The following is a 15,292-nucleotide window of genomic DNA, read 5'->3' as shown; positions in this document are numbered from 1 at the left end:
ATGAAAAATATAGTTTCCTTTGTCTGTCCTGAATTGAAGGTCAATAAATTTCACTGGGTGACCCAGATTTCTAGTGCTTTAAGAGAGAATCTATTAACATCATGGATACGTTTATAAATCTCTACCATGTTGCACCCCCCTTGGCTCTTAATTGGCTTTCCCCTCTCGGCTAAAACATCCCAGCCAAGTCAGGAAGCTGAACCCCATATGCATATCCTAACTGCCATGGGAGTCAGATGGATGGGACAGTACCATGAAAAGTAAGATATCAGAGTGGAGGGAGGCAGGTCTTGTTTCACTACCTCCACAAAGTTCTAAAGCAATGGCTGTTGAACAAAATTCTCCATGGATTTCAGAATTTTCAGCGTCCAAAACAAAATCAGTATCCACTCAACTCAAAAAATGAACAATATCATGAAGTAAAACTGCTAATAAAAGCAAAGCTGCCCCACTGTCCTCTTTAATGAGTGACCCTTCTCTCCCATTATCAACTAGGAGACCTCCCTCACTCACCATCTTCTGGATCTCAGGTACCATCTAGAAGGCATTCTAATGAATCCCAGCTCCCTGATGAAAGAAATTTAAGCACCCCAGAAAGTTTCAGATGTTCTAATTATGTACTTTGTCCTTAGAGATCAAGAGGCTTTGAGAAGCTATACAAGGAAAAGTACTTGGCACACATTTGGATTTCTTTTTAAGCAAGGCTGCTGCTGCGCCTGTATGGGATAACTTCAAGACACTGTTTAAAAATGAACAAAATAATGGTGTTTTGACCACTTGAGGGGAACCTGCAGCAGTCCTCATATGCTGATCATGAGGCACTGAATGACAGAACTGGTAATAGTTTACAAGCTATCTGGGGTAAAAGCTATCTTGAATGACAAGATTGCTCACAGTCTCTGGTTTATTCCTAGAATATGTCCAGTGCCCTTGAGCGCATTCCCAGTTTACTCAGAGCAACAGTGAGGATGAACAGCCTGGCTCGCACCCTACATGGAATCCTTCTAGCTTGCTTAAGATGCTGGAGAACGTTCTAAAATGCCCTCTTAGTTCATATGAAATATGACAAAATATTACACCCAGCATTCTTTACAATGCACAAAGATTCCTTGGTATACAAAGGTTCCTTGGCAGAAAAGTTCACATGGAAAGGATTCCCTGAAAGAAGAAAGACTGAAAATTACTGAAATATAATTTTTATCCCATTTCTGAGCGCATCCCCCTCCACACCTAAAGATCGGGCAAAAACCCTGATTTCAATTCACATTAGGCCCTAAAGATTATACTAATCAGAATCCACTCAGCAAGTAAAAATTCTGGGATGTGAAGCCAACATATACATCACTACTATTGTAATTGAGGCAGTAACCAAAGCAAGATGTTCCACTATTCAACAAATTCCCCACAGATGCATCACGCTGGCAAGCTCCAGCGCAACTGAAGAGCTCTTGCTTCAAAATGAAGTTTAATTCAAACCTGTCCAAGTAATATTTTCAGGAATTGCGTGTAACGTAAGAGCCAACTCGCACCCTGGAGTCTGCAAACAGTAAAGCCTCATTCATCAGACATTCCGTTTCTGCTTACAATAGTCAGAAATTATACAGCCTTCAGGCAAACCTTCATTCTACAGATTCCTCCCTAGATCTCGGTAACAAAAGTCTCTCGTATCAGAGTTATTCAAACTAGAGAACGGGGGAAGTTTGCTCATCCGTCTTTCTTCTTCAAAGAACGTAGTTCTTAAACAAAAGGTCTTCACACGTTTCACTGTAATGAAAAGTAACACACACCATTCTGCACGATATCTCAAAAGAAGCGGAGTTCAAAGATCAGGAGCAAGCGACATAACCCAAGTTAATGTCTTCAACCCAAGTATGAAGATCACAAGCAGCTATAGAATCAAACACACCCTCTCTTCACTCAGAAATTCTCACTGATCTTTTAATTACACGAAAGGCTTCCTTTGGCACGCTCCTTTACCTGGTTTGTCTTAACTAGGATTTGGTAACACAATGGTGCAGTTAAGAAAACACAAGTATTATGTCTGCACCAGCCCCAATTCTTGTATCAAAGAATTCCCCTCTATTTCAAAATGCAACACATATTCAAAAGAAGAGGCCGTTATCTTTTGGAAGCAAGTATATCCTTCATATGAGTATTTTCAACAGTTTACTTCACAGATATTGAAACACCATTAGTTTTTCCAATCACTGCAGGGCAGACTCAGTCTTGACAGATGAACCAGCCAATACAACAGAACAATTATGCTCATCAACAGGTACAGTTGGAGTTCCTTCACAAATCATTCACCACCATTTCTGTTCTAATGCAGCGCTTAGAATGACTTAGGATAAGCAGCTTATACTACAGAAAACCATTTTCTGAAAACATGCACATAAGATGTTTTTATTTATCTAGAGGCAACCCCAGTGTGATGTAATGTCTGGACTAGAATCCACGAGACCTGGATTCAAATCCCCTCTCAGTCATCAAGCTTGCTCACTTTATCTCAGCCTAACCTATCGGAGAGGATAAGTTATACCAAACACACATGCGCCATTCACATGGGTAGAAATATTTGCCCCCCTCCCAAAAAAGGAAAAGGGAGGCATTTGCCCAACAACAGCAGCTGGCAAAAATCAAGTCACTCCAGGTCTCTGTATGCTACACACAGCCAATGTTGACAGATTCAAAAACACCCTAATTCAACTGACAGCTACCAACAGGGATGACAAGCAGTCACCGTTTTCAACCAACTGATTACGCAGATCAATATGACAGCAGTGCCACTTTCAAAACTACCCCTGTCAATTCTGTGACAAAATAAAACCTATTTGGACTTTCCCTCCAAATCAATCCACCTGAACACCATTTAGAAAAAGGCTACCGCAGAGTCAACGTCTGCATCAAAAGCCTCCAATTTCCCTTGGCAGGCAACTGATCAATGAATTAGTCCACACGCTGAAGATCATGAAGAGAACCATGTTTAAAAGGGAACAGGCAGAGGAGGCCCTTCAGCTCGACAGGCCGCTTGAACCACCGCTCCAACTGCTAATGCTCGGCAGAGCATCATCCCGTAACTTTGGGGGACTCCGTGCAAAGAGGAATCAATAAGCATACAGCCTTCCCTTCCAGATCACTCTGACAGGCCTTGGCAAAACTTGCGTATTTTAAAGAGGCTAGTTTGGGAAGGGGGCAGCACGAAGAGGCACTGTCACCTTCTCAAAGTACCTTTTTCTTCTCCTCCTGAGACGGCCACGCCTGCTGGTCATCCGTGCTCCTACTTCAAAGCCAACTGTGCCCTGGCCAGGTCACCTCGCTGTTCTTTCCAAACTCTGTGGAGATGAAGCGTCTCATCCCCCAAACAACTGCTTTGTGAGTCTTCTCATTCCACACACTCCTCCTCCACGACCTTTTACTAGACTTTTTGTTGCGACTGCATCTTCGCTGGGTCACCTGTCATGTCACGGAGAGCTGTGACTCATCCTTCGTCGCACCTCACCCCCGGCATTCTTGGCTGGGTTTGAACGAGCAGGCTCAGACTTTGTACCCACTCAGACCAGGTCTAAAAGGGGTGGGGGAGACGACAAGTTCTGGTCTTTGGTGAAGCATGTCCCTCTGCTTGGGAGATGGAATGACATCCAGTATTTCCTTTAAGTATATCAAGTCTGCGTACTCCATATGTGCCTTAGCATGGTATGTACGTGCAGTCCAGCCCAGACATTAAGGTAGTTCCCAATATCTGTATACTGTGGCAGCTGCATCTTTACAAAGGCTCTACGTATACTTACCTGAGAACTGGGTTGCTTCTACACGGCTATCATTTTCCAAGTAGCTTTCATTGTAACTGCATACAGAGGCATTTGCGGTGGGACCAGAGCATCTACACTATCCTTGCTTCACCCCCCGCCACTACCCCAACCCCACCACTGGGGGCTTTTTGTTGTTGTTGTTTCTAAATGGCAATTTACATATCACTGTAGCAGTTTAATGAACTATTAATTCCTGTGAATACCTAGCTTTCGTTTTAAAAGTCAATCTCTATTCCCTTTTCATTGCTGAGATACAAGGCATATCTCTGTAATCAAAAGAACTAGAGAGTTTTAAAATATAAACTGAGAATATACCAAAACTAGACCATCAAAATGGAATAGTGATACGTTAATTGCTGATTTTTAAAAAGCCTTTCAGTAATAGGGTGGGGAGGGAAGTCTGGGCAGGGGGATGAGCCAAGAAAAATGGTGCCACTGTGGGTGGGAACTGCAAAAATGTGCACTTTCCTATCTACATGGCATATAAACATGTTTGATTATGATCTGGAAATGGAAATTGGATGACCAGGGAATTACATTACATCCAAAACCCCTGCTCCCATTTAGACCGCAAACCAAAGCAAAACATATGTGTGGAAGCAGCCTCAGTTGCCATCTTGCCAGTTCCTTACCTACAGTAAAGATCGATATATCTTGCACAGAGATTCAAAAACTAACTGCTACCAAGTCCCTCCCTTGCAGCTACTGACTGAACTGCAGTTTAATGCCTTTTCAATTTGGTTTTGGCAACTTTCACTTGTGACTGAGCAAAAAAAGGTCAATAATTGCTTTAATCTCACCAGGGTGGCACTTTGTGGATTGAAAGAGGATCAAAGCACACTGAAAACTTTTGTTTTCCCTTCTTTTCTAAACATCTCTTTGATAAAAGACAACCTAAGACGAGAACTTCTTTTTATGTATACATCCATTTTGCCTGCATCTGCAAAACTCTGTCCCCCAACACTCAGGTCAACAAACCGACCTGTTGAACATCCTGTTGAAAGACACACAGCTGAAGCCGTTGATGCAGGCGGACCTTCCGATGCTGCCAGATGTTCTCCAGTTGCCTCTGATGATGCAGAACTTCATGAATGATATCTAGGACATGGTGCACCGCCTTGGAGTAGTTAGCGGTAGCGGTCAGGGAGTCGGAGCTTCCAGGAGTCAACGGCCGCTGCAATTTGTCAAGCAGGGACTTCCCATCCTGGCTCATCTGCACACCAAATAAAAAGAAGTTAAGCATTCACTTACAGGCTACAATTCCACTCTGCATTTGTTTTTTCCATATCCAAGTACGGACCAGCAGACTCCCATATCAAGAATATGATTATTTATTATGGCCAGAATCCAGAGAATTCCATGTATGCAAGGAGGGATTGCAGATTAATTTTCCAGGCATTGCCACTCTCAGTGTGAATTCCATGTTGGAGGGATTGGGCCACATGGTGCAACAGCAGGAATGAGGACCTGAACAACCCAGGGGACCCTCATATGTGGCCTTTCAGAACCCAGGACTTCCATCCAAGTTAGCCATGGTAAGAGGACCACAGACTAGCCAAGGATCTGCATTTTAGCTACTCCCATTGTGTGCAGTTTCCTTTTCAGTAATGACTCGAGTCTTCCAAAATCAGCAACCTGCAGCCCTACAAAGCAGAATCAGAAGCTATGGTCTGAAGGGCAAACGGTAACCACAGTTTGCTGATTCGGACTGTAAACTTTGGTCATTTAGCGCTAAACAGAGAAAAAAGGGAAGCTGTATGTGAAAAGAGGAAAGGCACAAGTCCACGAAGGATTTTCTGAACTGAACCATATTAAGGGATTAGCACTATACTGGTGGGAAAGCAGTTTATATACAAACTAAAATAAAGATACAAATTATGGCCAAGAATCAGTGCTTTCTGAATTTTAAAGCAGCCATTTATCTTCTGATTTTACTGGGGAGTTTTATCAGCGCCTAGCTTGATTGAGTTGAAGGTGGACCAGCTTTATCAGGTGGAAAGTTTCCAACAGCTTGCCTGTTCAAAGACAGGAAAACTTGTGCAAGCCGAGTTCCTGTACCCATCTATCTTGAAAGAGCAGCCCAGTATCAAGTACAGTGTTTGTGGCAGCAACAATTTGTCCTTCTGTAATTAATCTGAAGCTTGAGCAAACACATCTTTTTTGGTTACAATTTATTCAAGAGCAAGAGGGGGAAAGCTCGGGTTCCCTTAATCTTCACAGTTCCAGTATATATGCAGAAATAGAATTCTAATTTCTTTCCTGCCTGATACGAATTAAAGTAATTGACTCCAAAATGGCCATACATGCTTCTCTTCCTCCACTTGAAATACTTTCTGGCAGACTCAATGACCAAGGAAAAATAAATTTTTCAAAAAGACATTGTCATCTTTGGGGAAGCTTTTTCTCTTTTTGAAATTTGGGAAACTGCTCTTCTCACATCAGTGTTACTGCAAGAGTCAAGTCAAAGCAGCTGCTTTATTCTGCACAATCTGTCCCCAGACAGTATCACTTAAAACTGCAAGCAGAACACCAAACACTTGAATATTCACCTGGCTTCCTTTCCACCCACCCCCAAATTAGCATGCCCTATGGGAATAGCTTAGCACAACAGTTCTGACTGTAGGGAAATTTAAAAAGCATTAAAACCAATTTGTTTCAATTTTAAAATTTGTGTCCCACCAAATCTCCCCATTATCGGAACAATCAATGGACTCAAACCTTCACCTGGAGATTCAGGCAGTATAGTTCAAAAATAGGCATGTGCGGTTCGGGAATCTGATTCAGAAAAAATGCCCAAATCGGACCCGATCCGTAAAGATTTGGGATTTCCTAATCAGGCCCAGCATGCTGGCCCTGATTCGGAAATCCCAAATCAAACCTTTCTGAAGCATTTGTAATGCTTCGGAACGCTTCGGGGCTGAATTTAAAGGGCCCTGCCACTGCTTGCAAGCAGCGGGGCCCTTTAAACATCACCCCAGCTCCAGCCCCCCACCCCCACCAACTTACTTTGTCAGCAGCAGTGATGGCTCCAGCCCTCCCCACCGCCCACCGGGCTGCGGAGGAGGCAGAGAAAGCCCTTCCTGCCCCTCAAATGGCTGCCATGGTGCCACGGCCATTTGAGGGGCAGGAAGGGCCAGAGGAGGTGGCTCCGGCCTTCCCCACTGCCCTGCAGGCTCAGGAGGTGGTGTGGCGGCAGAGGAGCCATCTGGCTCCAGGCTATCACAGCCTCATGCTGCCGCCACTGCCCAGCTGATCACCCTCCTGCTATCCCTCTGGTCAGGTAAGTGGGTGGGGGTGGAGGGGCTGCCCCGGGGGGTGGAGGGGTTGCCCCCCCTCACTTCAGTATGCTCCGAATATTTACAGAGCATACCGAAGCAAGTAAAAAACCATAACTCCGAAGTAGCTTGCCACTTCAGAATTATGGTATTTCCAAAAAAATTTCCCACTTCGAGTAAATCCAAAGTGGGAAACCCGAATCTTTTCGGGCTGCACACCCCTATTCAAAAACAGACCTCACAAGAAGCTGTTGGTCAGGGGTTCTTATCTCTTTGGTAATTATGATTTAGTCATATTTTGTTTTAATGTAGACATTGTAAAAAGAAAGTTCTGTACTCATTCTGCTCCATGTCTCATTTTTGCTGAAATGGCATTGGTATGTAAGGATAAAACAGGTATATTATATCATATATAATGTTATTTTTTGAAACATTTTTACCCCACTTTTCCTCATGGTTCATGGTGGCTTACAATATTGTATTTCGATGGGCTAGATTACACCAATATTCATATTTATGGAATGCTATTTTTAACATTTGAAATGTTCAAGTTTGACATTTGGGGAAAATGTGATTGTAGAATACATCTTAGGCAGCCTTCATGAGGTAGCAACCTAGAAAGCCAATGCGATGTTGTGGTCAGACTAGGACCTAGGAGACCCAGGTTCAAATCAGTCTCAGCCTATAATCTACTTTGCATGGAAATAGATCAAGACTGGTAGCTGTATTAGTCTGTTTGTAACAGTAGAAAAGAACAAGAGACCAGTAGCACCTGTAACACTAACATTTATTGTAGGGTATGAGCTTTTGTGAGACATAGCTCACTTCTTCAGCTAGAACGTGAGTCCATCCATCTTTATTTCTTGGAAAGTGGAGTGACTTCAGAAGCCAAATGAAAAAAGCAGGTAAATGACAATCACCAGTCAATGACAATAGCATGATTGAGTGTGAAGAAATCAGCACTGGTAACGAGACAAGAAGTCGAGGGATTAAACCAATCCAGGTGGATGCGTTGTCTTGAGCTTCATTATCAGTTGTCCACTCTCCAAGCTGTAAGGACAGATGGACTCACATTCTAGCTGTATCTGAAGAAGTGAGCTGTGTCTCACGAAAGGTCATACCATACAATAAATTCTGTTAATCTTATGGGTGCTATTGGTCTCTTGTTCTACTGCTACTTTACATGGTTGTTAGAAGAATAAAATGGGGAAGAGAGGACGATGTATACTGTGCTGAGCTCCTGGAAGGAAGGGTAGGATGAAAGTATACTAGCTAACTTCTACTTATGCCATACAGCCCTGATCAGCAACTTCTTTTCAGCAGAGACCATACTTTCTACTGAGCAAAAGTTCAAGGGTATACCCTCGGATTCACTGCAACAAGCACAAGGCAGAAGACAAACTCTATCTTTCCTCAGATGAACAGAAAATACGGCTCTGAAAAGATCCATCCTTTTGGCACCCTCTGCTATTCATTACTTTCGCCCTGCATAGAATGAGTATAAGGGAAAAGCTCTCTTTAACCTTCATGCTGTGGGAGAAAGTCATAAGGAGCCCTTCGCTTGCATCTTCGCTTGAGAGGAAGAGGCCAAGATGTAAAATGTGGAGGGGGGAGGGTTACTGGGTCCAGCATTATACCAAAGGCCAAGCAGAATGCTTTGGAGGCTGAGGCTAAATTTGCCCCCCACACTCACCCAGTTGCCCATCAGTACTATAGAGTTTTACTACTGTCAGCCACCAAGGGCAAAGGACAGCACCCACCATAGGCAGAATGGAGGGTAGGAGGGCCTCAGCAGTCTCTGAGTCTTATTATATGAGAGAGTGCCATCACAAGCATCATATCCCTGTTGTTGAGTGATTCAATTAGAACAGCAACAGTTCAGATCAGTAATGCAAAAAGAGGAGAGGGTTGAGTCTTTACACAAATACTAGATCAATAAGTCATTAAAAAACACCACTGTGTCAGCGTCTACATCTCCACATGGTAGCTATGGAAGCCAGCAGGAGGCCAGAAGGCTGGAGCAATATAGTAGTTCTTCACCATAAAAAGGAACATGCAACGAACACAATTTCCTGCTAATTATAAGGGAGTGGGGGCACATGACATATCTCCCATCTCGTGCGCCCAGGGACCTGAGATCACTTTGGTAACAATGATTGGCACAGACTTCATGCGCAGACAGCCGGAAAGTGCCACAGCTGCAACTCCCGTGGTAGCTCCAGAACACAAACTTAACGCTTCCACAGAAAAGGGCTTGTGTTTCAGTAAAGAGGTCCTCTTCAAAGTTCCGATCAAGCAACACCAAGGAAGAAGATTCTGAGTGCTGATGCTTGTTTTCAGCTGTCCTGAGGACATCAGCCCTGCCACACAACTTCTTGATGGCAATGGAACCAACCTCTTTCTTACTCCCTCAGGGCCACAACAATCACGTTAACAATTTAAGAAGAGGCGGTGTATTATTGGAGTGGGGAGACAGAAGAGGAAAAGAAACGCAAAGGGCGTGTCTGAGACAGGAACTGAAGAAAGTAACAGGAAGCAAACCGTCCAGGTGCAGCAAGAAGGGCTACAGCAAATGAAAAATCCATTAAGAGGTGAATCCAGATAAAGACTGAGTGCACATACTACCTCAAGAGAATGTAGCGAACTTTGTAGGTTGTGTTACATTGACACGAACATGACTGACAAGTGTCCTTCCCTCTCCCACCCCCCATCACCACTGTTTGTGAAGCAAAAGCACCATCTCTCTCGCTCTTTTTAAAGTTACAATCTAGCATACATTGTTTTAATCACAGAGGCAGAGTAATGGTATTTGGGCATTTATTTAATTGGCTTGCAACGCTACATGTTATCCTCACTAGCCATACTGCCAAGTGATGAAGAAACACTTGCTCTGCCAGTAACTGTACACACAACAGGGAACTGTAGCCAATCACAGCTCCCCAATGAATGTTCCCGTGTGCACACTTGGTCACACGTGTATTTGAGATAGACCCCTAACTTGTGAAGTAGCCCTTTATTATTAGTGCTAGAAACTAGCCACTAAAACTGGGGAAAGAAAGTTACTTACCTCAGAATATGCCAGAGTGATATGCTCATATATGCCTTGGTGATGATGGATTGCATCCTCCAAGTCCTGTAGTTCTGAGGGAAGCTCTACCTCGCCACAGGCCTTGCACCAGGAATCCACATTACTCATGTACTAAAATAAAAAAAAAAAACCATAAGCAACTGAGGGACAGTTCCACGCATTAGGACCAGACAGACAATGGGGGACAAGGAAGGAAAACTTCTTGTCAGCTATATTCATTCCCCCCCTTTTTAAAGAAAAAAAGTCTTTGACAGCCCATGAATTATTGCACAGTTAGAAGCTTCTTAGCCCACCGACTTCTCTGCTTGGTATTGCACTTAGCCCCTCTACCTAGCTGCAAACACTAGTTTATTCAAACTTACATCCACCCGTATTCCATCAAAACTTTAAAAAAATAGTTTTGTTCAAAGAACAAATACCAACTTACTTTGCTATGCTCTGCTATGGCGAAAGAGTAGTAAACAAAAGTTTAGTCAAATGAGATTTCCTCCTTGTTAACTAGAGAGAGGCTTCCGAGAGGAAACACATACACACATGGAAGTACTGAAATAATCTGAATCCAAACTTCAATTCATAGCTGAAATGGGACAGTTCTAAACTCATCCCAAACCTTAGAAGGATTCAGCTGCAACTTTCAGCATCAAACTGGAGGCCCTTATCATCCCCACAACACACACACACACATAACTAGATTGCTTATGATTCACAGCTTGTTTTCCTGCAGAGAAAGGACTACAATTAAGCACCCAAGGATAGAGCAGAATGAACAATTAATGAGGCTAATTCAATTAATCCAAGCCAGACTCCTCCTCCACATTCTATTTTTATTTCTCTTCAAAGATGCATTTGCACAGGAAAAACAGAAATAGTTAAAAAGTCTCCTCTTTGGAGGGTGCAACTGGAGTGTTGTATAGTTAAGCTCTGCTCCACAGCCATATAGTATCCAATGGGTATTTCTAAAATATAAGCAAGCTCAAATTGGCAATTAGGAGTGGGACATGTTAATTTAATTAAGGAGGCATGGATAAAGAGCCAGTGTGGCATAGTGGTTAGAGTGTCCGACTATGCTCTGGGAGAAACCATGTTTGATTTCCTACTGTGCCACGGAATCTTGCTGGATGACTTTGGGCCAGTCACGCACTCTCAGCCTAACCTACCTCACAGAGCTGTTGTGAGGATAAAATGGAGGAGAAGAGAATGATGTAAACTGCTTTAGGTCTCTGCTGGGGTGAAAGGCAGGGCATAAATCAAGTAAATAAAGTAGAGATGAAAAGCATGCAATTTAAAGACAAGTACGTTTTTCAAACAATGGGCTGTAAGGCATCTGGATTCAAAGCAGGAGAGGGCGGTATGCTTTGAAGGTTCTGTCAAAGGGCTATCAGCTGTTGCTTGTCAGGCAACTGACAAGAGCGGCCCCTACAGGAATTCTCTCTTCTACACAAAAGATACAGGAGCCCTTGCCTCCTTCACATCCGGTCAGTCTAACGACTATATTGGCCATTGTCTAACTCGCATCTAGAGGGATGAGAACGCAGCTCTGCTCTGAGTTATTTATCAGGTCAAAGGAAGCAGCCACGTATATTGAATTGCCCCACTTAGCTGAATGAAACCAACCCCACCACTGTCCGTAAATGAAACAAAAGAATGACAGGCCACTGGAAACTGAGTTTATGAGCCAGCAGCTCATTCCCTTCAGGAAGGCACGCTCCAGTTATGGAGACAGCCCACCAGGGGATACGATGAACATTGAATGCCTGCTTCTCACTAGATCTCGTTTTAATTCACCGGGGGCTGCGCATCTTAGAACTGTTACCTTAAATAACCGAGAATGCCTCCGGCTAGAGACCGTAGTCAAACGCCTGCCTCAGGTTAAACTTTTAATTGTAGCCTTTACATTCCATTGTCCTCATTTTGCCAGCTCTCCTTTTCTACCCTTGTGAAATGTTAGACAGATAATGTGAACTCGGGCAAACGTTATGATTCCAGTTCCCAACAAAAAAAGGCTGACAACCAACATGAAACTAGTCACAAAGCAAACACTGCTTTTGTTTATGCACAATGTTTACCCACACACAACTGGATTTGAGACCTAGATCACGCGTCAGCCTTTTGACTAGGCCTCACACTTATTTAATTTATACCCCACCTTTCTCTTCAATGGGGACCCAAAGAGACTTGCATTGTTTTTGCCTCTACCTTTTATTCCCACAATAACCCTCTGAGGTAGATTAAGCTGAGAGTCTGTGATCTGTCCAAAGTCACTCAGCAATCTTCCATGGCAGACTGGGGAATTTGAATCCAAGTCTCCCAGATCCTAGTTTGACACGGTAATCACAACGGCTCTCAATTTTACATGGAGACAACTTGCACATTGGTTTGCAGTACTCATCAGTAAAATGTGGCGACAGGATCGAACCCAGCCTTCTTTGCATGGTCCAAGCAAGGAAAAACTGTGGAGAGGCATTAAGAAAAGGGTGGTGATTTCTGCTTAATTCCTTCCTCCCATTATGTTGTGCCTAAAGGTCCTATCTCCCTCTGGAAAAACAGGTTTTACTTACCATAACTGTTGTTCATCTAGGTCTTCCGTGCAGGCACACATGGGACTGCGCACGCGCAGGCCTGCCGATACCGGAGATTTTAATAGCTAAACACCACCAGGGGGCGCTCCCGCCTCTCAGCGCGCATGCGCGGCCGCTTTCCCGCCGAAACGGACCTTAAGAGGCGGAGCGCCCCTCACATACCCTCAGTTCCTCTTTCGCCGCCCCCTGCAAGGTAAGTACCAAGAGAGTTAGCGGGGAAGGAGGGAGGGCATGTGTGCCTGCACGGAAGACCTAGATGAACAACAGTTATGGTAAGTAAAACCTGTTTTTCATCTACGGTCTTCCTGTGCAGTCCCACATGGGAAGATTCCAAAGCTAAATACCTGGGTGGAGGTGACGCCAAAGCATCACTCAAAGATGGAGTGCAGAACTGCTGTGCCCACCGCTGTCTCCTTTCTATCTAGGATGTCCAGCGCATAATGCTTCACAAAGGTATCCGCCGAGGCCCACGTCGCCGCCCTGCAGATGTCCTGGAGTGGAACACCTCTGAAGAGAGCCGCTGACGACGCCTGGGACCTGGTGGAGTGGGCATGCACTTGCAAAGGACAAGGTAAGTTAGCAGCAGAATAACAGGTCAGTATAGCCTGGACCACCCATCTAGAGATAGACTGAGCCGAAGCCCGGTTACCCTTCTTCGGTCCAGCAAAACAAATAAACAAATTAGAGTCAATCCTAAATGGTTTTACCCTATCTAAATAAAATAAAATGGCCCTGCGAACATCCAAAGAATGAAGGGCCGCCTCTGCCTCAGAAGCCGGAGTCGGAAAGAAAACCGGCAGAACCAATTCCTGAGATAAATGAAAACGGGATACTACTTTAGGTAAAAACTCAACCTTTGTACGAAGAACGACCTTCTCAGGGTGAAATTTCAAATAAGGGGGCTCGCAAGATAACGCTGCTAGCTCCCCAACCCTCCTGGCTGAAGTAGCCGCAACCAAAAAGGCCACTTTCATGGACAAAAAACGAAGCGGACAGGAAGCCAAGGGTTCAAACGGCTTAGACATCAAACGAGTCAGAACCAGGGGCAACGACCACTGAGGGACCAAAGCCCGCACAGGGGGAAACAAATTATTCAATCCCCTCAAAAATAGTTTGGCAGAATAGTGGGAAAAAACAGACTTTCTATCCACTGGAGGGTGAAAAGCAGAGATGGCTGCCAGATAAACCTTGACTGAGGAGTTGGCCAAACCCTCCTGCTTTACCTCCCACAAAAAGTCCAAAATCTCAGAAAGGGTGGACTCAAAAGGATCCAAACCCCTGCGACTACACCACACAGAAAATTTGTCCCACTTAAGGGCATAAGACTGCCTGGTAGACAAACGTCTAGCATTTAAGAGAACATTAGTCACAGCCTCGGAGAAGGCAGCCCCGGCCTGATCAACCACGCTGTGAGTTTGAGTCTCCTGATGTCGTGGTGAAGAACCCCCCCGCAGGTCAGGAGATCGGGAACCACCGGGAGACGGATCGATTGAGTCTGTAGACTCAGAAGGGAGTGAAACCATGGTTGCCTCGGCCAATACGGGGTCACCAGGATGACGGACGCTCTGTCCCTCTGGATCTTGCTGAGGACCCGTGCCAGAAGCGGGAACGGAGGGAAGGCATAACACAGGGGACCTGACCAACTTAACTGAAACGCGTCCCCACTTGATTCTGGGCCTACTCCTCCTCTGGAACAATAAGCTAGGACCTTGCGATTTTCCACAGTCGCAAACAGGTCCAACTCCGGAGTCCCCCATTCCGAGAAGATAGGGGCGAGATACTTGTCCTGGAGGGACCACTCGTAGTTTTCCCTGTGGAGCCTGCTCAGGTGGTCCGCCATGGAATTCTGCACCCCCGGGATGTGAACTGCATGCAGCCAGACAGCATGATCTATGGCCCACTTCCAGAGTCTCATCGCCTCTGTGCAGAGAGCCACAGACGCCGTGCCACCTTGCTTGTTGATGTAAAACATCGCCGTCGTGTTGTCGGTCAGGACCTGAACGGACTTGTTCCGCACGACATCTGTAAAGGAGATCAATGCATATAAAATTGCCCGTAACTCAAGAACATTAATATGTTCCTCACGTTCAGATTCAGACCATAACCCATGGGCATAAAGGCCAACACAGTGAGCCCCCCAACCGAAAAGGGAAGCATCGGAAGTAACTGACAGATGAGTTTGGTGAAAACCAAACTCCATCCCTTTAAATAAATTAGCATCATCCAGCCACCACTCCAGGGAGGACAGCACCCCCCTAGGGACGGAAAGTCTCCTATTTTGAGAATCACGGGCCGGTGAGAATACTGAGTTGAACCACAATTGGAAGGGTCGCATAAATAACCTGGCCAGCGGAACCACAGCCGTAGTAGAAGCCATGCAACCCAAAAGGGTCTGGATAAAGCGAACAGATTGGAAACGACACCTCTGAAGGGTCGAAATAAGCCTCTTAATTTTTGCAGCACGCTCTGAAGGCAAGAAGCCTGCATCCCGAACACCATCCAAAACCACTCCAATAAATTGGATGGAGCGCACCGGGGTCA

General features: G+C 44.8%; 1 protein-coding gene across 2 annotated transcripts in view; it reads right to left on the bottom strand.

The window, feature by feature from the left end:
* TRIO (trio Rho guanine nucleotide exchange factor) overlaps positions 1-15,292 on the bottom strand; it is a 283,152-nt gene that overhangs the window by 163,275 nt on the left and 104,585 nt on the right. For both annotated transcript variants that reach the window (XM_054985288.1, XM_054985291.1), the window contains exons 8-9: positions 10,152-10,283; positions 4,792-5,022 (exon numbers count right to left, since the gene is read on the bottom strand). In XM_054985288.1, coding sequence (XP_054841263.1) covers positions 4,792-5,022; positions 10,152-10,283 — 363 coding nt within the window. The remainder of the gene's footprint in view (positions 1-4,791; positions 5,023-10,151; positions 10,284-15,292) is intronic.

This window comes from Eublepharis macularius, chromosome 7 (genome assembly GCF_028583425.1).
Source record: "Eublepharis macularius isolate TG4126 chromosome 7, MPM_Emac_v1.0, whole genome shotgun sequence".
Taxonomy (NCBI): domain Eukaryota; kingdom Metazoa; phylum Chordata; class Lepidosauria; order Squamata; family Eublepharidae; genus Eublepharis; species Eublepharis macularius.
Note: the sequence above shows the minus strand (reverse complement) of the source record. Positions and strands in the feature narration are given on the sequence as shown.